The 27,213-nt window shown below is 39.8% G+C and overlaps 1 protein-coding gene across 1 annotated transcript in view; it reads right to left on the bottom strand.

Moving 5' to 3' along the window:
• si:ch211-241e1.3 (laminin subunit alpha-3) overlaps positions 1-26,903 on the bottom strand; it is a 97,909-nt gene extending 71,006 nt beyond the window's left edge. The window contains exons 1-6 of the mRNA XM_066680976.1: positions 26,583-26,903; positions 22,738-22,890; positions 8,263-8,380; positions 7,737-7,855; positions 7,084-7,254; positions 141-238 (exon numbers count right to left, since the gene is read on the bottom strand). Of these exons, the coding sequence (XP_066537073.1) occupies positions 141-238; positions 7,084-7,254; positions 7,737-7,855; positions 8,263-8,380; positions 22,738-22,890; positions 26,583-26,846 (923 nt within the window). The 5' untranslated portion in view covers positions 26,847-26,903. The remainder of the gene's footprint in view (positions 1-140; positions 239-7,083; positions 7,255-7,736; positions 7,856-8,262; positions 8,381-22,737; positions 22,891-26,582) is intronic.
• Between the last annotated feature and the right edge of the window lie 310 nt (positions 26,904-27,213).

Below are 27,213 nucleotides of genomic sequence, written 5' to 3'. Positions count from 1 at the left end.
TGGTGGAATTACCTTTTAATTTAACAAATTCATTCTTATTTACTGAAAAGCTGCCATTGACAAATTCCAAAAGAAAAAATAACACAGTTTGACTTGAACATGCAGTGTTTGGTGCAAGTCTTCTCAGTAAATATACTCACTGTCTGGGCTTTCCTGGGACTCGTGCTCCACACACCTGAGCATGGCCGTGGCACACACACCGGCCCCCCAAGCTGATGTCTTTGATGCTGTAGTAGTACTGGAGAAGAACAGAGAAATAGTCTCCATTTGGTTGTGTATCTACTGGTTTCAGGTCAGTATTTGTGTCAGTGAATTAGTGGTAATAAAATATGGGGACATATGGGTGATGCTGAGGGTCTATGTGTGTGTGTGTGTGTGTGTGTGTGTGTGTGTGTGCATGTCTTTCTGTCGCAGGAGTAGGATTAATAATGTACAGAAATACACCCATTGTTCTGTAGATTATCTTAATTCTAAATACAACTTTTTTAAAAGAAGTAAAAGAGCATTAACTCTGTTTGTTAATGAAATGAAGCTAATTAGGAATAAGATTAATAAAAATACAAAGCTCTATCAATGCATCTTTGTGTCTGTGCTTATTTCCCCAGGGTAAAGTTGCCTGTTTTCATTAATTACAGGAATCAGCAGCCTCAGGCCATTCCTGAAACACACTCCACCCTTCTGTTTCATGCTACAGTAGCTGAGTAATCTCAAATCCAACACGTGAGGCCAATAAATCCTTCTTTAACAGGCACATTAGGAGATCACTTCTCCAAATTTAGACAGTCTGCTGAAACCTTCAGCCACTTGATGATGGGATAGACTGATACTAACATTGCAAGTCAATGATGTAATGTCTTTCTTGTATTACCAAATACATTAAAAAGGCAAGTATTTGTGAACACCTGTGGATCCAACATGTTTCTTCTTAAACCAAGGGTATTACTAAGGAGTTTGTTCCCCTCTGTGCTGTTGTAACTGCGTGGGGGGAGGTTTATTATATGTTTACACATTGCTGTGAGGATATAGTTGCATTCAATCAAAAGAATTTTATAGAGCTACTTAGAGTACTGTTTTGGATGTTGGATATTGGGGTGGCTTAATAACCCTCCAACCAACACTTGGCATTGAGAACAGTGGAATAGAACACCCTGTGTGCTTCATGCTTTTCTGTACAGTGTGTTCAAAGTAGGAACAATTATTTTAACTGGACTGTGCTTGTTGAGATTCAATTCGTCATGTGCTAACTTAAGCCAGCTTGAGACTGTGCAGTAATAATCAAGAAGCCATCTATTCCACAAATCTATTGGCAAAGCACAGAGCCAGTTTAAAGAATTATTTGCCTGTTGAAAACGTGACACCTGAGCCACGTTTGATCACAGATAATCCAAAGGAATTCCTCATATTACACTTTTACCAGTGAAGCTTTAAACAAAATGTGTTTGTAAAATAATATAAAAAGGCAGAACTCTTTTTAACAACTTTAGAAAATAAACCTTCCAGACTGACATGGAGAAAACAAAGCACCTGCCTCGAAGATTGTTTATAATACATGTTTATAAAATTCATTTATTCATTCATTCATTATCTGTAAGCGCTTATCCAGTTCAGGGTCGTGGTGGGTCCAGAGCCTACCTGGAATCATAGGGCGCAAGGTGTGAATACACCCTGGAGGGGGCGCCAGTCCTTCACAGGGCAACACAGACACATACACACACATTCACACCTACGGACACTTTTGAGTCGCCAATCCACCTACCAAAGTGTGTTTTTGGACTGTGGGAGGAAACCGGAGCACCTGGAGGAAACCCACTCGGACACGGGGAGAACACACCAACTCCTCACAGACAGTCACCTGGAGCGGGAATCGAACCCACAACCTCCAAGCCCCCTTGAGCTGTGTGACTGCGACACTACCTGCTGCGCCACCGTCCCACCCCGTTTATAAAATTATTATTATTATTTTGTTCATTTGAATTAATCAAGTGCCTCTTGTAAAATAGCACCTCTGCCGAAGAAGTAATTAAACTTCTCTTTATTTTTTAGAAAGGCCTTACACACTCACATATACCACTTGCAATATTCGTTGCGGACATTACCCGGACTTTATCCCTGTTGCGCCCTAGTAACAGCTCTGAGTAAAGTCTAAGTCACATTAGAACTGCACAAGAAATGTTCCAGAGTGTCTCCTGTATGCACTGCACAGCACATGTCACTTCCTGCTGTGGGAGTGCGCCTGACACCAAAAATTTCCCGCTGTGAGCTGCTTGTGTGAAAGACTGCTCCGGGATATCTCCCAACCCAATACTGTAGAAATTCTCTGGAGTTCATGTGTGATAGAGGCAATTTATTCTCACTCACACACATTAGGAGCTGCATCTCACATAATCACATTTAAGTACTATTCCACAAGATTTGGACAAGTTTAAGTTTAGCTCTACAACTGTGAGTGGTAAAACCTTAGCAGTGACACCAACATGCAGTCTCGCTGAACCATGATGGATAAATAAACAGTAGGAAGGCAGATGCTAGCATGATAGCTCAGTTATACTGGTTAGGTTAGCTTTATCTCACTGCAGCATGTTCTTTATTGGTTTTCCCAACTTAAACAGAGAGATTGAAATGAAGAGGAGGAGGAATAAGATTTTGTTAAAGCTGTGTGGCTGGGACAAACGAGAACATTACTAAGCATTAGCTCTTAGTTGCAGTCCTGCAGTATACTTTATTGCAGGGTTTTTCGAACCCTGGGTCATGACCCTTGGATAGGTCATGGGTCAAAAAAAAAGTGTAATCCTTGAGAAAGTTACAGGCTAAACTCTGCCCCGACAAAACAGGACAACCCTTCAAGAACCTGATACGTCATCAGAACACAAATAAATGTGAGCAGTGCTGTATTCCCAGGCTACAAGCAGTGCTTAGAATAAATGAGTACACCCCAATGAAAGTCTTAGGAACAAAGCTAAAGTTTAGACTACAAAACTGTAATTAACAAGAATTCAACAACAGGTGAGTCTAATTATTCATTAAACAGGTCTCCAGCAGACGGCTGACTAGAAAAGGGCATTACTACTACAAAAAAAAAACCTTCCCATTTCATGCTGTTAGCAATGGCACCACATGGAAGAGAAATGTCATAAGACCTGAGAAAGAAAATGATTTCTTTACACAAGAAAGATGAAGGCTACAAGAACATCAGCAAAGCTTTACTTATTAGAGAATACTAAAGGAAAAGTGATGCAAAAATTAAAAAAAGATGGAACTGCAATCATCTCACAAAGACATCCAGGCCGTCCACAGAAGTTAACGCCTAAACAGGAGCATCTTCTGATGAGAAAGGTTGAAGAAAATCGCCACACAAATTCATTGCTGTTAGCTAAAGAAGTAGAAAGCCAATCTGGGGGGACTGTTTCTCATGACACAATACGACGTACACTGCACAGGAACGGCATGCATGGGTGTCGTCTTTCCTGAAGCCCATACATCAAAAAAGCCCATCTAGAATTTGCCAGGGCCCATTCTGAAAAAGACAAAGACTACTGGGACTCTATATTCTGGAGTGATAAGATGTTTTCGGAACTGATGACTTCCAAACTGTATGGCGTCGCAAAGGTGAGGAGTTCAAAGAAAAATGCATGGTGCCTACAGTGAAACATGGTGGTGGCAGTGTCCTTATGTGGGGCTGCATGAGTGCTGCTGGTGTCGAGGAGCTGCATTTCATTGATGGTATCATGAATTCACAGATGTACTGCTCTACATTGAAAGAAAAGATGCTACCATCACTCCATGCCCTTGGTTGTCAGGCACTTTTCCAACACGACAATGATCCAAAACACACATCTAAGGCCACTGTTGAATTTCTGAAGAAGAACAGGGTGAAAGTGATTCAGTGGCCAAGTATGTTTCCAGATCTGAACACAATCAAACATCTATGGGGAATTCTGAAGAGACAAGTTGCACATCACTCTCCATCAAGCATCCAGGCTCTAAAAGATGTCATTCTTGAAGAATGGAAAAAGATGGATGTTTCAATATGTCGCCAACTTGGTCATTTCATGCCTAAAACACTTCTTGCAATCCTTAAAAATCATGGACGTCATACAAAATACTAGATTAGTAGCTTCTATTGTGGGGTGTATTCATTTTTACATCAAGTAAGTTACAGGGGTAGGACAATAATACTGAAACACCTGGTTTTAGACCACAGTAATTTATTAGTATGGTGTAGGGCCTCCTTTTGCGGCCAATACAGCGTCAATTCGTCTTGGGAATGACATATACAAGTCCTGCACAGTGGTCAGAGGGATTTTAAGCCATTCTTCTTGCAGGATAGTGGCCAGGTCTCTACGTGATGCTGGTGGAGGAAAACGTTTCCTGACTCGCTCCTCCAAAACATCCCAAAGTGGCTCAATAATATTTAGATCTGGTGACTGTGCAGGCCATGGGAGATGTTCAACTTCACTTTCATGTTCATCAAACCAATCTTTCATCAGTCTTGCTGTGTGTATTGGTGCATTGTCGTCCTGATACACGGCACCGCCTTCAGGACACAGTGTTTGAACCATTGGATGCACATGGTCTTACTGGTGCAATGTGCAATTAATGAGGATTGGCCACCAGGCTGCTCCAGTTTAGCCATGAAACCTCCCACACTACATTGACAGGTGTTCCAGTTTCATTGTCCAACCCCTGTATATCATTAACCTTACTTCTATGGTTATGGTTCAAAAAAATGTTTTATGAAATTCTCTCTGTTCAAAAATTTGGAAAATGTCCTTGTGTTCAGTGAGGTATTGATTAAAATCTTACTTTTCATATAAGATCACTGCTGGACATTTTTTTTCCTTTAAATCTTCCATTTTCATTTCCATTTCTGAAATCTTGCAGTAATAATGTGAGGCACTAGAATTTAAGACATTCACCATTTAAGTTGGTACTGGAATTAACTACCAGCCGAGACATCAGTGCACTACTAGTGGAGTTTATGCTTGGTGTGAATAAAAGGGTCATGATATATTTAAACTATATTAAAATAGGATAACATCATTGTTATCATAGTTTTAAAAGAGAAAATATGTTGGCTTAATTCCCAAAAAGAACTGAAACCTCAACCCCTAGTAAAAACAGAAATGGCTCCCTAATTTTGAATGTTTTTAAGAGTAGTGTACAGAAACAAACAGCATCAGCCAGCATCAGTTATATATTGTGTTTTATAATGCAGTTATGTTCAGTTTATAATTCCTGAGTCTGATATAGGCCTAAACCAACTGACAAAATATTTGACAAAGCCCTGCTTTAGTGCACATACATTTTTTTTCTGCTCTGTTTTTATTCACACTATGAATAAACTGCCTGTCCATCTTTGTTATGCTGGTGATGAAGGCTCTTAGGGGCTGAGTATGTTGGTTCTGAAAGTCCTCCAACCATGAGCCAGGGGCTTGGCAGAAGTGCAGGGCTGGCACATGGCCCAAACGAAGGAATGTGTATGAGGAAAGAGATGAATGTAGAGGCTAGATGATGTGGTGTCAGCTAACAGAGAACTAGCACCTGAAGCAAGAGCCTGTAAACATCAGCTACATACATAGTCAGAGCTCGCATTCAGAAGAACTTGGATGAGCAAATGAACAATTGGCATTTTTGTTTTCTAAAAGCAATGCCAAGAGTGCTTGGTTAATATGGATCATATCATTCCTGAGTTACCCACAGGATGAATCTGTTTCAGATTGTCAGCTGTTGCAAAATGGAACCTGACAGTTGTGATTTACTTGAAATATTGTGTGTGTTACACTGGTATTGTGGAAACAGGCATCATTTCTATTGCAATTCTGTATCTGTATAGCTAAAAAAAACAGAAACACTAGAGTCAATCATTCCATTAATCAAATAAGATTCTGTGTTGAAAGTTATGTGCTACGTGAGGCATAGAGGTATTTTGCAGAAAGTGTTGTGCACAATTATGCTACCAAATTTAAGTGCAGCAGCAGCATTCAAATTAAAGATGAGTGCCAACAAACATGCTACCACATGCTTCAAAGAAATCTCCTTACTTTGTTTTAGAGAAGCAGTGCCCTAAGCAGGGTCCAGACTATCTCCCCCCAGAAACAATAAGTCAAGAGAACCAAGAGTAAAACCCATGTACACGTTCATATACTGGTAGCCAATCAGAATGAAATCAACTAAATCCTGAAAGGGACCAGCATTAGTCCACCACTGGCCTTTGAATAGTAACATAATGCACTCCTCGCACTTGAGCCGGCGAAAGGAGATCCAGTTTTATCACTGCAGAGTCTTGGGCATCCTGGGATACAGCTTTGGTCAGGACAGTAGAGACAGTCTTCACAGCTTGTGTTAAGGGAAACCTGGACTGGTTAATTAAGTCGGAGCTAATTGCAGTAGTGTTCCCTACAGTTGGGATATAGGCCTGGGAATAGGATGTGACTCTTCTTGCCCTCATGGGTCAGCGTTCAGTAAAAGCATGATTAAGACATACAAGGAGGACTTCCCTAGTTCATTCATTCTAAATTCATTCTTGAATGCTTCATACACCTCTGGGCATTGAGCATTGTAGCTTTATGCTCATGTGTAGCTGCTTCAGACCAAAGTGCTTTTCTATTGAGATTATGCTGAATATCATCGCCTCGATGTTATAGTTCACTGTAGAATATGAATTCACTATAGACAAAGGGTGTCTACAAACTGGTCCTGCTGAAACCTACTACTGAGGGCATGATAAGTGAAGAAAGCTGCTCTATATGAGTAGTAATGACCAGTATTCATCACAGTGAGACGAGGGATAACTTAGACATAAGAGCGGACTGAACAAATATATACATTTATAAATATCATATATAATATGAATTTAAAATATACTACAAAGCAGAAAACCGCAAACCAGCTTTTAGCACAGTTATAAATCATCAGGTTGCATGTTTTGCTCCACAAACATAGGAAAATAAAAAGTAACAGGGGAAAAATCCCAATCAGATCTCACTTACTAATTTGAAAGGCACTAATTTGTTGTTTGTGTCTGTCACTGACAGCAGCTGAGATGTTTGCTCTTTGCCTTAGCTTTTGCCTGTTAGCACTCACCCTGCGTGTAACAGTGGGGTCACGCTGGGCCTTGGAAATCAGGTGCCCGAGGAGGGTGTTTGTCCGTAAAAAGCGGAGGCGGATATTGGTTGCCTTGGTGAAATCCTGGAGGACTGGGGAGTAGGTGAAGTTCTTTGATCCCGGACGACCATTCACAAGCGATACAACAATCTGAAACGGCCAAAAGGCAAAATCGATATTAACAGAATATTCTACTCTGTAGAAAACTGCTGAAATCACACAGCAATCTACTGCATTCCCTAAGTCCAGCTACATTATTGTTGTAAACAATACCGCATCATGTCCAGATTATTCATTCCAAGTCTAATCACAAGTTCTGAAAATGTGATATGAACGGAATTTTCAAAAACTGCCACCATACAGTCTCTTTAAAACAGAATATTCATATACATTCACTAAATATCACTCGACAGAGGCTCTGTACTCCCCACTACAAGTGAATGAAACATCACAATTATCCTTAAGCTGTAATCTGAAGGTAGATATACTACCCAGTGCTGCTTTAAATTTAAAACTACAAAGTCCCAACCTAAAATCGTCCTTCTTCCATTTATATCATACCTCAACACCCTCATATAATACTCTGAAAAACTAGGGACACAATAGAGCATGAAATTAAGTTGGTAAATCACCTCCCCATTTTCCAGTGGAACAATCCGGGAGTATTCTGTGGTACAAATCTGATCATCATCCTGGCGAACTTTTCTATTAGGCTGCTTCCCAAATTTCTCAATACAGTCCCGTTTTGAATCTGCAATACATTTAATTTATATATATATTACACATACATTATACATTTTGACACACAATCAATTCAGAGGGCACAATACGTTTAGTGCGTAAATATATAAAATTCATCTTAAAATCATATGTTCATTAATATCTAATACATGACGAGCAATTAATATTAAAGGAAAATAGACTGTAGAACGAGAATATGTCTGAATATAAACAGAAGATACATTTTTCAAAAGATAAATTAAGATTGTTATTTACAGTCCATTTTTTTCTTTTCTGGTAAAACTGACTAATAGAATTGTATGAATTAAACATAAATGTAATAAATGTCATAAAATCTTAGCTGTTAAATGTGTGAAAAGAACAAAAAATTGATGACAAAAAAATTGATGACTTTCTACAGAATTGGCCTCAACTCACGTGCAAAATACTGCCATGGTACATAGCTCCTGCCATGATCGACAGACCGCTCCAGGACCCACAGATCAGGGCGTGGTGAGTTAGCGAACTTAACAATCACATACGCCACATGGAAAAGCTGGAAAGTAAACAAAAGCACATCAGTAACTTGCGTCATAGTACTGTACGCGCAATAATACAAAGCCCTGCACTGTTGTGCTGATAAAATCTTAAACCGTATCATTTTCCATACACAAGGAAAGAGCGACTATGCTACAGCAGATTTGGACTTATGTCTTTTTCTACAACAAAAACCCTGCATTGTCTATGGACAGATTCTTTGAAAACACTGTTAAACAGGTATTAAGAGACAAAAACTCTCCAGTGTGATGGAACACTGTTTAATAATTTCCTCACTGTAGTATACAATGTTTCAAAAGGAATGGAGAAATAACACTTTATAGCTCTAAACTATTTCTGAGATGATCTTAGGGCTTATCAGTTATTTCTATGAAATGTTATTTTCTGTATTTTTGAAATTAGAAAACAGACATGCACAGTAAAGCATATCAGTAATGGTATAGAAATTAGACCTACAAATGCATATAAATAAAATAGTTTAGCAAATTGACAATAATAACTTTTAAAAAGTGTATTAATAATGTATTAATAACTTTTAAAGATCAAGCATTTGGCTCTGAAAACTTGAGAATTGAATGTAGTCCCCAGAGAAATCAGTCTATTTCTCTTGTGCGTGTTGTTCACACCTGTGTGTGGTATGAATGTTGCTATGTGTGGCACCACACACTGGTGTCACTGAGTGCATACGTGCAATCACTTGCTTGTGTTGATGAAGTGTTCAAAGCTGAGGTGTGTGAGCAGCTTGTTCACTACACTCAGATTCCTGACATGGCGGCACATACCGAAGCCCTCAGTCCCACCCAATCCATTATCCTCCAGCTCCCATCACTCACACACACAAACACACATTTACTATCTCAGCATTTTTTCAACCTGCTATAAGTGAATTCAGCTGAAGATGATCCCACTGTGGACACATACTTTCCAATCATGCACACATTTCAAATTGGTGATAAAATGATGAAAACATGTAATAATTAGCCATTTATGCTAAGTCTCTGTTTAAATACATTCTTTATTCTCAGTTAATGGATTTGTATTAGATTTTGTGCTAAATTTAACACACAATCCTTGGTTTAAAAAGGCTGTTACTTTCAGTTTCAGAATCGTCATGACTGTGAAAATCAGAATAATAGAGAGTGACAGCATTTATGTACAGACAAACAAGCAAACAAATCAAACAGGTACACAAAGAATAAATCAAGATGCCAAACCCATTCATAAACAAATCATTTTGTTCACATTTAAAAGTTCTGGTCACATGCGTCACTGTGGTCCTGAAGAATGTTAAATCTCTCCACACCAGTAATCAATCATCAGAGACCACCAATCTGTAGGGATCAGTCTAGATGTAGAATGAACAGAAAAGAGGTATACCAGTTTTCGTACGGTAAAGGGCCACACTAATATATCAGTTGACTGATAATATCAGATGATATTAGTGAGTTCTGGCATTCACTAACATCACTGATAATTTGTGATTTTATTTTGTAACAATATATGACAATAGTACAGGCTATGATGGATAGCTTAATCTAAATACTAAATAATCTGAAAACTGTATTATGGTATGTATTCATTCATTATCTGTAAGCGCTTATCCAGTTCAGGGTCGCGGTGGGTCCAGACCCTACCTGGAATCATTGGGCGCAAGGCAGGAATACACCCTGGAGGGGGCGCTGTCCTTCACAGGGCAACTCACACACATTCACTCACTCACTCCTACGGGACACTTTTGAGTCGCAATCCACCTACCAACGTGTGTTTTTGGACTGTGGGAGGAAACCGGAGCACCCGGAGGAAACTTACGCGGACACGGGGAGAACACACCACACTCCTCACAGACAGTCACCCGGAGGAAACCCACGCAGACACAGAGAGAACACACCACACTCCTCACAGACAGTCACCCGGAGGAAACCCACGCGGACACAGGGAGAACACACCACACTCCTCACAGACAGTCACACAGAGCGGGAATCGAACCCGCAACCTCCAGGTCCCTGGAGCTGTGTGACTGCGACACTACCTGCTGCACCACCGTGCCGCCCTCTATGGTATGAATTATAATTCAAATGTTTATTTATAGTGTAAAATATAATATTATTCCTATTGTGTTATAAATGTGTGTTCATGTCACCCATCCCTCTCTCCCTCCACCTCATGGCACCACTAAACAAAGTATGATCACATTCTGTGATGTTCAGGCCGAAGGTCCAAGAGCGACCCACAGTGTGTAATGTTATCACCTCAGGAAGGGCTACCCTTTTCATCGTGACCTCTCCATAACCTCAGACTGCCCCACCGTGCCCTGCTCTGATTTTGGACCACACTGCTACAGTGTTTACGACTGGGTCGTGAGGAATGACAGAGCTCAGACTGGTATTTCTGACCTGAACTATATACAAACCTGGCTTTTACAATTACAGCTTCTACATGTAATCACATTTTACCAACATCATTTTTCATATTAGTCTTGTGACTGGGGTTCTAAATCTATGGGGAAGGGTTCCCACACAGGGATCAAGCCTATTCTTGAACTATAGCTTTGTTTCAAAGGAAAAATCACAATTCAAATCATGACTAGGTTTAATCCTTGTTAGGGAAACCACCTTATAATTAAATGTTATACTCTAATGATTACTTTGATGGAGCTTTCTTTTACTGGTTTAAAAGCATTACATTTTAAAATGTAAATTCATTTCCTTTGAATGGGGCCCCTACACTTTTAAGACAAATACATTTCTGTAGACCTATCAAGCTCAATAATCCCGATTGTACAATACAGGAACAAACACACCTAACCAGCTCTTCAGCCCATTATCCGATATCTTCTTAAGCTGAATCAAAGATAGCAGGCCGAGTCTGCTCCAGTGTGGCACCCAAGAGCCCAGTGAACATGTGCTGTGTTCAGGGCTTGCCTAGAGTCTATTTTGAACATCCATATATTGTGCGTGAGCTCAGGGTTAAAGAATGCCCCACAGATGAACAATCACCTGATGCTATTGCAGACTGAGACAGGCAGACAGTTGTTACTGTTGTTGGAACCAAGGCCATGAAGGCAGAAGAATGAAAAGGGGCCTTTAAAACAATGAGAAGAGCATTAGAGTATCTCAGAGAGACAGGTGGCCATGTCTAAGGTCACGTGGGCAGTGGAGGGATCTCTCTCATTTATCCTCTTAAAAATATTCTGCGTATTTCACAACAGCGCTAGATGTGGGAACACTGCTGTGATCTGATTACATTAGTGTGGTCAGGTATCGATGTAGAACGATTAGAAGGACTTTCAGTGTGAGGCAGGTTTCCCCTGCACATTTACAAATGTTCTAACGTAAAAAATGCAACGTAGACGCAAAAGCACAACCAAAGACCATCACAGCGATTTATATTCTCAACATATTACGACATTAATCTCAAAATAATTACAAGATTCATGTCAAAATATTATGACTTTGTTCTCAAAAATGCATGGCAATCTCTGTTCTGAAATAATACCAGCATATTTTTAGAGGGGTTGTGGTTTGAAATTAATAATCAATTGCTAAAACGTGCTGAATGTGTTGTTCAATAACTGGACATGCTGACAGTTTAAGAAAACGAGTAGTGATTCACTTCGTTGCTCAACAGACTCCTGACATCACCCAGAAGTACAGTGATCCCTCGTTTTTCGCGGGGGGTGCATTCCAAGACCACCCGTGAAAAAAACGAATTTCCGCAAAGTAGAGGAAAGGTATTTTATGTATTTAATGAGTATTTGGACTTTTAAAACCCTCCTTGTGCTGTTAACAACCCACCCTTTGCATTAAACAGTGATTCTATACTGTTTTTCAGCTGGAACTACATGTGATATCCTACCAGTTTCTTTAATAGATTAATTCCTAAGCTGTAATTTAGCGTAAGTAAATTTCACTCGGATTTGGACATGAACAATATATGTACTGTACGTAAGAAACACTTGTAAATGATATATTTTGTCACCTACAGGCCTAGTCTAATACATGTAAATAATAAAAAAGACCCCTTAAAAAAACCCGCAAAGTAGGGAAAGATGAACCGCGAAGTAGCGAGGGATTACTGTACATCAAATTACCAGATCAACTAAGAGATCAACTGAAGCACTGTGTGCATACAGTTTTCCATGCTCATATATCACTGCCTCAGAGCCAGAACAGTACCTTCTACATCAGTCCTTGCATCACTAGGCCTCTAACCACTTGCTGATATATCTGGAAAAGGCTGACAGTATTAGATGTCAATCCTAACAATGTTCCAAGTTGGAGCTCCCAGTCCAAAAATGACTCATGATTCTAACCTGTAGCCAGGCTACTAACTAGTGATTACAGAAATAATCCAAAATAATTTCATTGATAGATAGGGCAGAATATCTTCTACGTTTGTCCAAATACTTAACAATAGTATGGACTGCAAACACAGGACACACCACTTATTCTGCTGCAATTTGGTGTGGTCTGTATAATTCCCTAGAAGGAAAAAACAAACCTCCATATGAAATGACATCCTCAGAGGAAACCTCTCATCAATTTTTCATCAGCATGTTTTTAGCCCAAGTGTACGTGACTGATAGAGAGCAGGACTTTGCCTCTTGAGTTTCTGCATGTTGCTTTATTTTGTCTGACAATGAGAGTGAACTGGGCCAAAATTTAGGACACGGTCTGGCTCCTCACACCTCCAACTAATTAGCAAAATGATGATTAGAACAAGCCTCTGTTGATATATAATTGCATTTATGTGTCAGTTTTAGCAAAGAGGGAACAACTACGTATTAATACTGCTCATTTAAGAAGAGAAACATTAGGCATGGGGTTGTCTCCAAAATGTAATTAAAAATAAGTAGAGCAACTTTGCAAAAAAATGGTGAAAGATACAGAAATATGTAGCTGATAGAAATTTGCAACACAGGAAATTTTATGTAAATGTCTGTTACAAGTTTGAAATAATAAACATGAGATGTAATTAATATTCAATAAAAAGTAAAATGCAATAAAACTGAATCTATGATTTATTCATTCTCAATTTATTTCATTCACAGATGTACAAAGAAATGACTATTCATGTTTCGGCAGACCAGCATGTTTGTTCATTCATTCATTCATTGTCTTCAAGTGCTTATCCAGTTCAGGGTCGCGGTGGGTCCGGAGCCTACCCGGAATCATTGGGCGCAGGGCAGGAACACACCCTGGAGGGGGCACCAGTCCTTCACAGGGCAACACACACTCACACCTGTGGACACTTTTGAGTCGCCAATCCATCTACCAATGTGTGTTTTTGGACCGTGGGGGGAAACCGTAGCACCCGGAGAAAACCCACGCGGACACAGGGAGAACACACCAAAGGTCCCTGGAGCTGTGTGACCGTGACACTACCTGCTGTGCCACCGTGCTGCCCCCAGCATGACTGTATTTTGTAATAATAAATTAATTAATAATTGGAAGTGTTTTATCAATAATATCAAGAAAACAAAGAATAAAAAATATAAACCCCAACAATAGCAAGGATGTAACATGAACACACATTCATACGACTAGCTGATGATAAATGATGAGGAACTTTGTTTGTGATTTCCTATTGTGTCATCCAAACCCTATTTACAGCCGCACCGTACATTCCCTCACAAAAAAATATTACACAGGACCAAAGCTAAGATTCAGGTGACATGCCAGGGAGCATAGCACAACACTGCGACACTGTGAGCTGCTCAGTCTCTGTTTCTTACGGAGACATACCCGGGATAAAGGTTTGGACGGTATGGCAGATGATCTAATACGATCTAAATAATGATCTAACCCTAATATGGTAGATGGTCTAATTTAAACCATTATATGCTATGCATGTAAACCTCCACTACAGGAGGTTTACATGGGCTCTGAGCATGTCCTTGGTTTCTCAAGGCAGGGAGGTAATGCAGCATGGGCATGCAACAATTAAGGCAATACTAACATTAATAATACAGCATTAATTCATTATCTCAGTAAAATGTTTAGCTGTCATAATGAAAATTTAATTTGTTGTGATAAAACAGTACAAATAAATGTAGGGCTTCCTGAGATATTACCATTACCTTCGGTATGTATTTTGTTTTCTTACATTTTAACATGTACGGTAATCCCTCACTACTTCGCAGTTCACCTTTTGCGGATTCGCTACTTCGTGGATTTGTTCCAGGGGGCTTATGGCAGCTATATCGCAGACCAGGTGCCTAAAAATATCATTTTCTTATGGTTTGTAAATTAAAAGTATTTTTTTTTATTATTTACATGTATTAGACTAGGCCTGTAGGTGACAAAATATATCATTTACAAGTATTTCTCACGTACAGTACATGTATTGTTCACGTCCAATTTACTTACGCTAAATCACAGCTTAGGAATGACTCTATTAAAGAAACTGGTGGGATATCACATGTAGTTCCAGCTGAAAAACATTATAGAATCACTGTTTAATGAAAAGGGTGAGTTGTTAACAGCACAGGGAGGGGTTTAAAAGTCCAAATACTCGTTAAATACATTAAAAAATATATCTTTCATCTACTTCGCGGAAATTCGTTTTTCGCGGGTGGTCTTGAATCACCTGCAAAAAACGAGGGATCACTGTATTAGTCAAACCTGAAGGCCTTATACAAATAATCATGGTTCAACACTTCTGACAGTCACAATGTGAGCTGCACAGAGAAATACATCTGCAGTTAAAAAATTATGACCCGGAAAAGTTAAAACAATACATCACGTTACCTGTGGAGAATGGGGACCTTCACCAAAAAGATTCCTTATAGGAACAATGGGTATTAATTTGAGGAGGAGGGCAAATTAAACCATTAGTTTTGGGCACAATGGTCTTTGACATGTGTAGTTAACTAATTTGACTTGTGTGATTGGCCAATATGTTAGTTTCCATGGCAACCTTGTATATGTGTTAACTGTATACCCCATTTTGTAGTTACTGTGTTGGACTAAAAAGTGTGTGTTTTCTTGTTACTGAATAACTATGGGCCCAGGTGGGATCTCTGTGTCCTTATATTGTTGCTCACTTGGGTGGTTATGAAGTTTGCTCTGTTCAAACTCTTACTACAGTATAAACTATGGCAGTTCATTACTGCTCAAGGTAGGTCCGTCACACACAGAAAAAACAATTCTGGTTTGTCTATTCCCAGTAATATTTCAAATACAGATAGGAGCCATTTGTTTCCAAACCCTAGCATAGAAACAGCACCATAGGTGTGTACTTTCCTTTGTAAGAGTATTTATTCAGACAATGAATTGGTTCCCTCAGCGGGGTTGACCCTGCCATGCTGCTCCAGAGTGTGTGGTGAGTAAGCGTTCAGTTATGTTGCTCTGGTGTAATGGCGATAAGGCTGAAATGAATCAGAAAACACACTGAACATGTGCTCTGCAGGAAGACTGCCACACAGCCAGGAAACACAGGCCAAAAACTAACCCACCAGGCAGAGTTCATCAGAGAAAGCTAGGACCATTAAGGAGATTTAGAAACACACAATGAATCTGGGGACCTCAGCGAAATCAAACAATCGTCCCTTTCACCAGCTCTGCACCAGTTAGAATGATCATCCAAGACATTTTGGTGTCTGAAGTTAATTAACTGAAACTTTTTTTTAACATCTGAGCTACATGGCTAATAAATATTGAAAGATTGTAGCCCTCTAATTAGCACTGTGCAAGACGCAGGGGTAAAATCCCAACCAGCCTCAAACTCTCAAGTTCTGGATTAGCCTCAGACTTGATTTAGAGGCTTAAAACACTTTTAATTCTTGTTGTCTTTTCATAGACAACAGTGTGTCAAAAACACATAAGAAGGTGTGTACTCCAGTGTCTGGAATTGTCTATTATAAGTGTTCATTATTTTTTGCTACATTAGCTTTTCAAATTTTGTTCAAAATTAATAATAGAAAACTATTGGAGTTAAATGGGAAATTAATTCAAACTGATAAACTTTATTGTATTTTTTTGTTTGTTTGTTTTTTGCATATATTCAATTTGAGTTTGAGGCCTGCAACACTTTCCAAAAGAGTTGGGACAGGGACCATAAAGGACTGGGAAAGTTGAGGAATGCTCAAAAAAACACCTGTTTGGAACATTCCACAGGTGAACATGTTAATTAGAAACAGGTGAGTGTCATGATTGTGTATAAAGGGAGTGTCGCAGAAGGGCTCAGTCATTCACAAGCAAGAATGAGAAGAGGTTTACCACTCTGTGAACAACTGTGTGAGCAAACTGTCCAACAGTTTAAAAACAACGTTTCTCAACGTACAATTGCAAGGGATTTAGGGATTTCATCAGCTACAGTCCATAATATCATCAAAAGATTCAGAGAATCTGGAGAAATCAATGCAAGTGTGCAGCAAGGCAGAAAACCAACATTGAATGTCCGTGACCTTTAATCCCTCTGGTGGCACCGCATTAAAAACAGACATCATTCTGTAAAGGATATTATTATATTATATTATATTAAAATTATATGGGGGTGTGTTAGTGCCCATGGCATGGGTCACTTGCACATCTGTGAATGCACAATTAATGCTGAAAGGTACATACAGGTTTTGGAGCAATATATGCTGCCATCCAAGCAACGTCTTTTTCAGGGACATCCCTCTTTATTTCAGCAAGACAATGCCAAGCCACATTCTGCACGTGTTACAACAGCGAGGCTTCATAATAAGAGTGCATAATAATAAACATGCCACTCTTTTGGAACGTGTTGCAGGCCTCAAATTCAAAATGAGTGAATATTTGCAAAAAAAAAAAAACACCCAAAATCAACAAATAACAATACACTATTCGTTTGAACATTACATATCTTGTCTTTGTAGTGTATTCAATTGAATATAGGATGAACAGGATTTTCAGATCATCGTATTCTGTTTTTATTTATGTATTACACAATGTCCCAACTTCATTGGAATTGGGGTTGTAGAAACAGCATCATAGGTTTGTACTTTTTGTACACACTCCTTTGTAAGAATATTTATTCAGACACTTAATTGGTTCCCTCAGAATCCAAAATCTTTTACATCATCACAGTTAACGGCAGTGATGTGAGATATCCAAGCATCCCTGCCAAATAAACAGTGCTGCAGTCTTGTGTTCAAACTAAACAATGTGTTACTGTGGAAACATCTCAACAGGACGCTAAGTGGACTCTTATTTGGTAAGAACACAAATAAAAGTAAAGACAACTCTGAGGGAAACTTATTTTTTGTGGATGCCATTGAGGTTTGGAGATACTGAGGAAAATACCAACAGGATGTGTGTGTGTGTGTGTGTGTAACAGCTGAGGCTATTAATGTATGAGTGTTTTTGCCATTTCTGTCTGTGAAGGCTCCATCCTGGATCTCTGCATTAGACAAAACCTCAGAATCCCGCACAGCTCTAAAAATAGAGCCACCGGCCCAGCTTTAATGAGCCACACACACAGACTATTTCTGAAAGCACCAGTCCAGCTGCTTCGCTGAGCACCAGGACTTCAGATCTATCAACAGGTGGATGTGTGTAGAGTAGTGTGTGTCTGTGAGAGAAAGAGACAGATAGACGGCATGAGAGAAAGGAGGAGACCGAGTAAAAAGGTACTACTTTGCCCACACAGTTTACCCCGACATACATGATGGGCAAATCATACATATAATATGTCCAAATGTTTGTAGACAAAAGTAGTAAAGAATAAAATGCCATGATTTATTTTAAAGGCTTTCTTAATTTTTTACTTTTTTCCAATAGTGTATTTTTGAAATTTTATATACAATTTATTTTTATTCTGTCCATTTTTAATATTTGGCTTTAATCACCACAATATTCAGTATCTATATTCAATGATAGCTTAGTATTTAGGATAATTTTACCATTGCTGGAGTTGCTCATCCTGTTTTGACTCTTTGAGCCTTCTTTGGACATTTTCCTTAAGGAAATCCCAGTGAAAACTGGGCTCTATTTTTACTCACCTCATTCTCCTGAGATATTAAAAGAAGCCGCATGGTAGCAGCAGCCCATGGGCTTCCCACAATTCCCCTGGGCTGTGGGGGGGGGACTGGCCTACTCCGAAATGAGGCAAAGGCTGAGAATAACACTGTCAGCTATAGAAAAAGGACTCCTGTAGGGGTTCAATTCGGTGCCAACCTCTGACCACAGACAAAACGTGTCTCACAACGGATCAACACCCAACAAAGCCGGGGGATTAGCATCTCTTATCCTGGAATCCTCTTTTAGTCTTTTTTATGGAGAAGTTTATTTACTGTTCGTTGAGCATGAGGAGCAATTTCACACACAATGAGCCAGGCTCTACGTACACTTGACTGAAATAGATGCACATGTCAAAGCAAGTGGAGTGAGGCTCTGAACCTCAGCCAGCGGTGATTACAAGCTAACATGATCAACTCAAGCCCAGAAACTCAGGCAATATTTGTGTTTAAGTCTTTTGAGTCTAATATGGAAGCAAATCTGTCTCATCAGACTTGGGACCTGGAGGTTATGGGTTCGATTCCCGCTCCGGGTGACTGTCTGTGAGGAGTTGATGTGTTCTCCCCCTGAATTGGATAAGCGGTTACAGATAATGAATGAATGAATGAATTAATGATTTTATTTCACTGAAATTATGCATCTGAATTTTGTTGTTTCACCTTAAATGGTGCAGTAGTTGCTAGCGGCGACAGAATGCAACTAGTGCACAATTTAAGGAGGAACAGAAAAGCCTAATGAATCAATTGCTCATCCTTTGTATCCCGGATGTGTACTCTGAATTTTTTCACTCGTATTTTGGCATCTGAATTTGAGCAACTTCGAAATATATTGTTTACATTTTTTAAGCTTGAATTTTTTAATCTGAATTTATTAACCTTGAAAATTCAAGAGCAATCATATTCAGTGCATAATTAAATAAGTATATGCTTCACTGTGTAAAAGCCATAACCAGCTATAACTTTGTTTTCCCCTTCGTCATGTGAATAAAACCCCTCGGTTTCTGAAGCGCCGTTCTCCTCGTTCTTGTTTTTCAAATGCGCCGCACCAACTTCAGCGCCATTTCAAGCCATAAACTTTTTCAAGCCATTTCTCCGACGTCGACTGAATAAGACATGGAGGGTAACTGAAGGGATGGGTAAGTCCTTAGTGATTTCTTGATGTTCCATTGGTCAGTTTCAAACAAAAACACTGATGGACGCACGAATTCACCAATTACAAATGAGATGCAGATGACGGACAAGTGAATCCACCATTTAGACACGGCCAAAGGCAGAGGAGGTCTGCCTCAAGCTTTTTCACAGGCTCGCAGCTCGGGATGTAAGTCTCGTACAGTCTCGCGATCAGATGCAATCAAAAGAGCAGTTTCTACACATTCAGAGAGTGTTTGAACGGCGCTGTGTTATTAATAAAAACATCACAAAATATGTTTTGAAGTATATTCGACCCCAGAGGGTTAATTGCAGTTACATATAAAAATGTGGGTGTGTTTTCTGCCTAAATAGGAGCCTCACCTTCCAGACGCTCACACGCACATGTTTGGGTGTGTGTCCATGATTTGACTTTCTGGAACTGGGTATTGAATTTCAGTATGGTACCCACAGTATTATTTCAATATAAACATTCATTCATTGTCTGTAACTGCTTATCCAGTTCAAGGTTGCTATGTGTCCAGAGCCTACTCGGAATCAATGGGCGCAAGGCGGGAACACACCCTGGAGGGGGCGCAGGTCCTTTGCAGTATGACACACACTTACACATTCACTCACATGTTAAGTAGCCAATCCACCTGCCAACATGAGTTTTTGGACTGTGGGAGAATACCCACGTGGACATGAGGCGAACACCCCAAACTCCTCACAGACTGTCACCTGGGACCCACCCGGAACCCACAACCCCATGACACAAAAAGAGGACACGTCTCTAAGCGTTGTATGCTTAGCTGAACCTATGTGTGCTTTTAGATCCTTTACACCTTTATTTGCTACACAAAACATGGAAATTTCTTTTTTAATTCCTCCGAGAACATACATTTACCTTTCGGCATAGCTGCTCGAGATGAGGGTGGGTACATGAGCTTTGTCTGACGTAAACAAGGACTACTGACGTGCAGACTGACCAATTAAATGTTTACAGAGAAGGTTATCGACCAATAACGGTAGCTCTACAGTCAGACCGTCCAATCAGAAGATTTTAGGCTACTTCACCACGCCCCCTTCTCACTCAAGCGAACCAATCGGAGTAGGGGAGGGCGGGACTAGTTTGTGAACGAAACTTCTCGAAGTTCTATGTAAGCTCTAGAAAAACAAAATCCCGGATGTTTGTGAAATTCTGCCCAGACATTTTTTTAAGTCTAAAAAAGAGGACATGTCTGGGTAAAAGAGGACGTCTGGTCACCCTAGTGAACTAGCATGTTGGTCCTGCCTGGCAAGAGATGCTATCTCTATTTCCTATGCTACACCAACCATAAACATCATCAAAAAGTATGTTGAAATTAGTACTGATCCCTGAGTCTGTAAGGATTCTTATTATATTGTTTACTGTGTAGTAGGTGTTGCACAGACTAATCAACAAGTCTAGTTACAAGCTGAAGACTAGTTGAAAGGAGATTTAAAAAAAAAACTATATCAAGGAAGCCGGCAGACGGCAAAGAAAGCAGCTCTTCCATAAAGGACTGTGCTAATCATACTTCGGTAGTCTGGAAATAATTCAGAAGAGATGAATCCAATTCTACAGTCAGTTGCGCAAAGTGCAAAGCTCTGACTCATTCTTTCAGCATTTAACAGCACTAATAAAAAAAAAAAACGTACAAATAGCAGCCTCCCAAGTTTCTTTATTTATAGGAATTACAACAACTAGTCAACTTGTTTTCTGAATAAACAGTCGACTAGTAAAAATGACTACTCATGCAACCCCTACTGTGTAGTGCACTATACAGTGAGCAGAAGGCCATTAGAGATTGAGCAAGAGTAGTGGTTTTGTGCAACATTAACCCTGTGTACGCAGGTCCAGAAGTTTACGTATCGGTCCAAAGGTATCATGCTCAGATACTGTGACAGGTACAATGATATAAACATGTATGTATGTGCAAAGCTTTGTTGATTTAACACTGGTGAATTTGCTGTGTGGAAACCCCTTATCATTATTGAATTCAGCTACTTTAAGGTAGATGCATCACTGACCCTGCTTATACAATCTTGGTATTAAAAAAACAACAACAACAAAAGCTGTTCAGTTTGCCCAATGGCAAATATCAGTTCCAGGAGTAGTAAAGCTCTCAATTTTCATGCTGTGGAGCAGTGAAACCGCATTCTCTAGAGTGGAAGAACTATATGCCCAATGTCTGAGTAACATTTGTGATTCAAAACAAACCAACTATCAGCAGCACCAGTAATATCCTGCTGCTGAATGCCATCTTCATAGAAATCTATTTTGAAGTATTTCCTGAAAATTAGAAGCTGTTTCTGCAGTTAAGTGGGACAAATTATTGAATGTGCAAGTGTCCACTCACTTCAGGCCCTGTAGTGTATTTTTAAATTGTAAAACATCTAGGAGTTGCTCTTGTCCTTAATCCTTCTAACAGAACATAACAGCACAGAGAATTCCATACACACACATTCTTTAGTCAAGAAGTAACACACCTTTCTTTGGTTACAGTGCACACAGATCAAAGCAGCCTGAATAGCAGCTGATTTGACTGGTTACTGTAATATAGAGCCAGTTAGCAAGCACTGTGTCTCAAATACTTCTCTGTTGTGATAACTATGATAGACTACTGCTTAGGGAGGGCTGAAACGGCATGTGCAATTTACTGATAAAAAATTATATATTACAGTAAAAGTTGCTTTGAAAGTTCAATGGTCCCTTGATTGCCAAACAAGAAGCTAGCTTTGGCCTCACATATCATAGCCAGTAAAGGCTAATCTACCTACCTGCTTTTTCAATATACTCATGTTGGCTTTCTTCCCAGCTACTACTACTACTCATTAACTGGGTAAATAGCTTATGGAAACTAGGCAAAGTACAGGTAAGTACACAATACAGTAGAAACATTAGAGAAATTACAGCATATGTAAAACAGATGTCTAAGTCCTCCAAGCACCCTGTCCCTGCATTGCACCAACATTGGTTTAACTAAGAAATAAATGTAATATAGATCACTAACTCAATGCTTTTTAGCTGTCTATCTCTACAAGCTGAGTAGTAGAGTGTTAAGAGTAGTTTGAGCTTGGTAATCTAACTTTAGATGTTTTGTGTATTTTTTAATCACAAGAAAGTGGTACCGTACCATCTCTACCTGACACAGACATTACACTATTCATCAACACGTAAACAAGTAGCATGTCAAAATGTATAATGCTAAAGGAGCACCCACCTGTCCCAAATTCAGCGTGACGTTCACCTCATTGTAGTTCGGCCCTCTGGAGAGAGGTGGGCTTTGCCACCAGCGTTCAGTGCCGTCAATAGCATTGGTCACTGGGTGTGATTTATCCGGGTCATTGGCATTGCAGTAATCACAAAACTGGCCCTGCAAAGAAGCCAAAAAGATCTCAGGCCCAGTATCACAAATTTATATTTATATTTCTGGATTAGTATTTCTAAACACAATTATCTATAAAGCCATGTTTAATAAAACGGGAGTTTTCAGAGCAGTAGTCCTTGTAGACCATCATAGGTCAGTCTGTACAGTCTGTTAATGCAGTTAATGTTCTCCTCTAAGGATCTTGAGCTGTTTAATGAGCTGTCCAAATAGTAAGTGCCATCGCACCTATCACAGAAATGCTCCCTTCACAATTCCAACTCTGTGACAGGAAACTGAAAACTGAGAAAATGCTCCGTGAGTGACAGTGCATGTTAGAAGGCATTAATGGTAAATGGAGCTGGTGATCATCGCAAAACAGTGACATCTCTAATGGGAAACACAGGCATTTAAAACAACAGTGGTGGCGGTAAAGCTAGTTGCTATTTACTCATTGTGTATTTGTGTATTGTTTGGTTTTTTTGGACTGAACAAGGCTCTGGGCCCCAGTTCTCACAGATCAGTTTTCCTTTTTGCACATCCAGCTTTCGCTGGAGAAATAACAAATGTGAAATCTGCCTGTAACTTGAGAGATTTTACAAGCTGCTAGTTTGTGCTGGACCTTTGCATTTTGTAGCAATTGACAAGTCTCTCTCGCCAATCAGCACTTGGAATTCATATGTTTTCCAGTGCACCAAAAGTGTACACTACAATTATGATGTCTATTTGAAGAATAATGCATTCCCACTACATATTACTACAACTACTACATATAGTGTAAATTTCGGCACTCTAATGTACCTCTAATGGTACATATTATCTACTGTCACCAGCTGTAGCCATACATGTGTCAAAAATACAGTTGAAAGAAGTGTTACAGATCAACACACTCGATTTGAACCCAGGCATGCTACACAAATGCAATCAGAGCTACATGTGCAACCCACTCTGACAGACACCGGCTTGAGTAATGCCCCAGTTTTCATACAATGTATATACAATTTCATACAATTTATACAGTCACGTTTCTGTAAATATAACCATCCAAACTCTTCCCAACATGAATTAGGGAACATGGGAACCTAAGCAAGGAAGAAAACAGCAGGTGACCAACAGGGAAAAAAATGATTCAACTAATAAAACAATGACTAAAACAAACCTAGCCACTGTAAGTGGTAAGTCATTTTATGGTTTTTGTTGAAGTGAGTTGAGCTGCTTCAGCACTGTAGGATCTGATTCAACCCTGGGGCTGGATATACTTGCCTAAGACAGAGCAGGACAGATGCAGTGAGTACTTCATTTGAGGAATAGTAGTCATACTCACTATACTCATGTCAGAAAAATATGTCAGAAGCTAAACAACTGCTTAGTTTCACTTTTTTTAGCGGGTGGGTGTCTCACAGGTGGAACATTAATTGTCATTATAGGAGACCTGATTATTCTGAGGTGGCTGAAACAAATACATGTTTTATTTTCCAAGCACTTAAGCAACATCTTTAAGCAAGATACATGCAAGGTACACAATACTTTGAAAGCACAAGTCAAATCATGAGTGTATCATTATACCCCTTGCACCAAAAGAAGGTTAGTTCCTTTGCTGATACCTGTTGGGTGTACAAATGTACAGTTTTGCAAATGGAATATTTCCTCATTCTTTCTACATAAACATTTCAGTGAATCAATTGTCTTTGGTTGCAATTGTCATGAAATGTTACAGGAGACAGATTTGGACTACAGGCATGGAAGTCAATCACATACTGTATGTCAATGAAGCCACGCTGTTGTAGCATGTGCAGAATGAGGTCTGGTAATGTCTTGCTGAAATAACCCTGGACTTTCCAGTAAAATACATCATCTTGATGGCAACACATCTCTCAAATTCAAATAAACACTTACACATCTATGGTACATTTATACATAGGCAAGTCACCCATGCTGTGAACACAGCAAATGTTGTCAAGCCATTCAGACCATCTGACCATAGTTTTACCCCTATCCCAACATTGGAAAAGTTATTTAATAAATAAATAAATAAATAAATGTATTGTTTATTGAATTTTACAAACTGTTCCAAAATTTCACGAAATTTCTAAATGATAAAATAAGTATTTTTATTAGTTATTTTTACAAGATAATTCATTATTTGAACATAGCACAAAACTATTCTAAGAAAGTGTATCAGCAGATATTAAGTCAATATTTTGGCATACTGCTTCCCAGAACACTGGAGGTAAAAAAAAAAAAATAAATAATTAGAGTGAACATTTACAATTCGTGCGCACATTTTAGCTAATTCGAGGGAACAAATTAGTAATTGGTGAGCACTAAACTAATTAATTCACTGGGGGCTTCGTAGAATCCAGCAGCCTTTTGCCAAAATTCTTATAATGTTTGAGCCCTGGTACTAATGGGAGCCTAACCAACCTTCACAGGAATTATGTAAAATATTTATGGCTCCTAAGATATAAACAGGACAATTGTGAGAAATATAGGGCTCTGGAATTCGATGCAGTGCAAATAATTATTTTATTTTGGGGTCGTTGTGTTTAAATGACTGCTATGAGCTTCTAGTGCTCAAACGAAAAAAAGATGCGCGCCGTTTATTTCAACACTTCCGCAAGTTCATTCATTCTCTGTAACCCTTATCCAGTTCAAGGTCGCGGTGGGTCCAGCGCCTACCTGGAATCATTGGGCGCAAGGCAGGAATACACCCTGGAGGGGGCGCCAGTCCTTCACAGGGCGACACCCACACTCACACCTTTTGAGTCGCCATTCCACCTACCAACGTCTGTTTTTGGACCGTGGGAGGAAACCAGAGCACCAGGAAGAAACCCACGCAGACACAGGGAGAACACAGTCACCCGGAGCAGGAATCGAACCCACAACCTCCAGGTCCCTGTGACACTACCTGCTGCCGCCCCACTTTCGTACACTCACTTAATAATCCGTATGTACACAGTATGACAATCACTGAACTGATATGTTTTGTATATATGGAGTAATTAAAGTCAATTTACTTCATGTGCAGTGACTGCATTCATTAGTATCAGAGGGGGCACATTATACGACTTTTGACAAAAGGCTGCTGGCTTTTACGGAGTTAATTAATTCGAGTTACTAATTCGTTCACTTGAACGTGTGAACGAATTGTAAATCGCTCAAATTCATATTTTTTTGCCCATGGCCCCTCCAGGCCTCCGTACTAGAGAAAATCGCAGGTGATGTTTTTTTTTCTGAAAATATATAAAAGGTTAAATGATTGATTTTTGATAGTAGTCGATTTTTCAGGGTCTTGATTGTACTTGATAACTGGGCACTGGTTCCACATAAATGAAATTACTGTACTTCAACTGCTTCAAATTGCTTTTGCCAAAGAAATTCCCATGAGAGTCTTATAGTATTTTAAAGAAAAATAAGAGTCCTGAAGAAGGAAGAGTGACTTTCAGTTTCTCCAGTTAAAACCAGCCTCACTGTTACTGCAGGTACTACAGTATACTGTCTGGAACACGCTGTGGTAATGTCTCTGGTAAACTCTAACCGCGACATAAAACCACCATAAATATCATTCCTAAAGCAGTGCACTGAAATAAGAAGTGCTTTCAGTTGTGTTGTGTGTTGGTCGTTGATGTGAGAAGTGAGAACAGCGTTCGTCTCCGTTTCCCCCTGCGTGCGCGTGTGCGTGGGCGTGCGCGCGTGTGTACCTGTATGGTCTGGCTGGGGACTGCTGCGGTGGGTCCTCCGACCAGTTTGCAGTAGAGATCTGACCTGGGGTTAGAGAGCGGGTCCTCTCCGCATGTGGCGGTGGCTGAAATGTCGGAGCCCTCTGCCAGGTTGAAGTACGGAGGACTAAGACTGAAGCCTGAAATCTCATTTACTGACACCTGAGCGCACTCTGCGTGACCAAGTAAACAAGTCAGAAACAGCAGAAGCGCAGGGGAGTGAGGCGCTTTTCTTCTCCGCGCCATGTTCAAAATGTTCTTCAGTCTCCTGTGTAAAATCCCTCATATCCAGTCCATGAGAGCCCTGACTTTCTGAGTCTCTCCACACAGTGAACTAACACAGAGCTACAGTGCCCATGCGTACTTCCCCTTCAGTGTATGAGTTGTGGAGGGAAGAGGGGGGGGGGGGGGGGGGTGCGCGCGCGTTGGTATTTACTGCTTTGTAGGAACAAGTCATCTAAACACTTTAAGAAAAAACGAAAATAGCCGATAATAACCGACTGGATGGCAGTGTATTAGGCCATGTTTACAGCTTCTATTAAAGGTACTCAGACGCACAAACCTAACAAAAGCTCATCAGGATAACAACAAATCTAAACTGGGTACCACTTTT

This window comes from Hoplias malabaricus, chromosome 9, assembly GCF_029633855.1.
Source record: "Hoplias malabaricus isolate fHopMal1 chromosome 9, fHopMal1.hap1, whole genome shotgun sequence".
NCBI lineage: Eukaryota > Metazoa > Chordata > Actinopteri > Characiformes > Erythrinidae > Hoplias > Hoplias malabaricus.
This window is presented reverse-complemented; position numbering and strand designations above follow the sequence as displayed.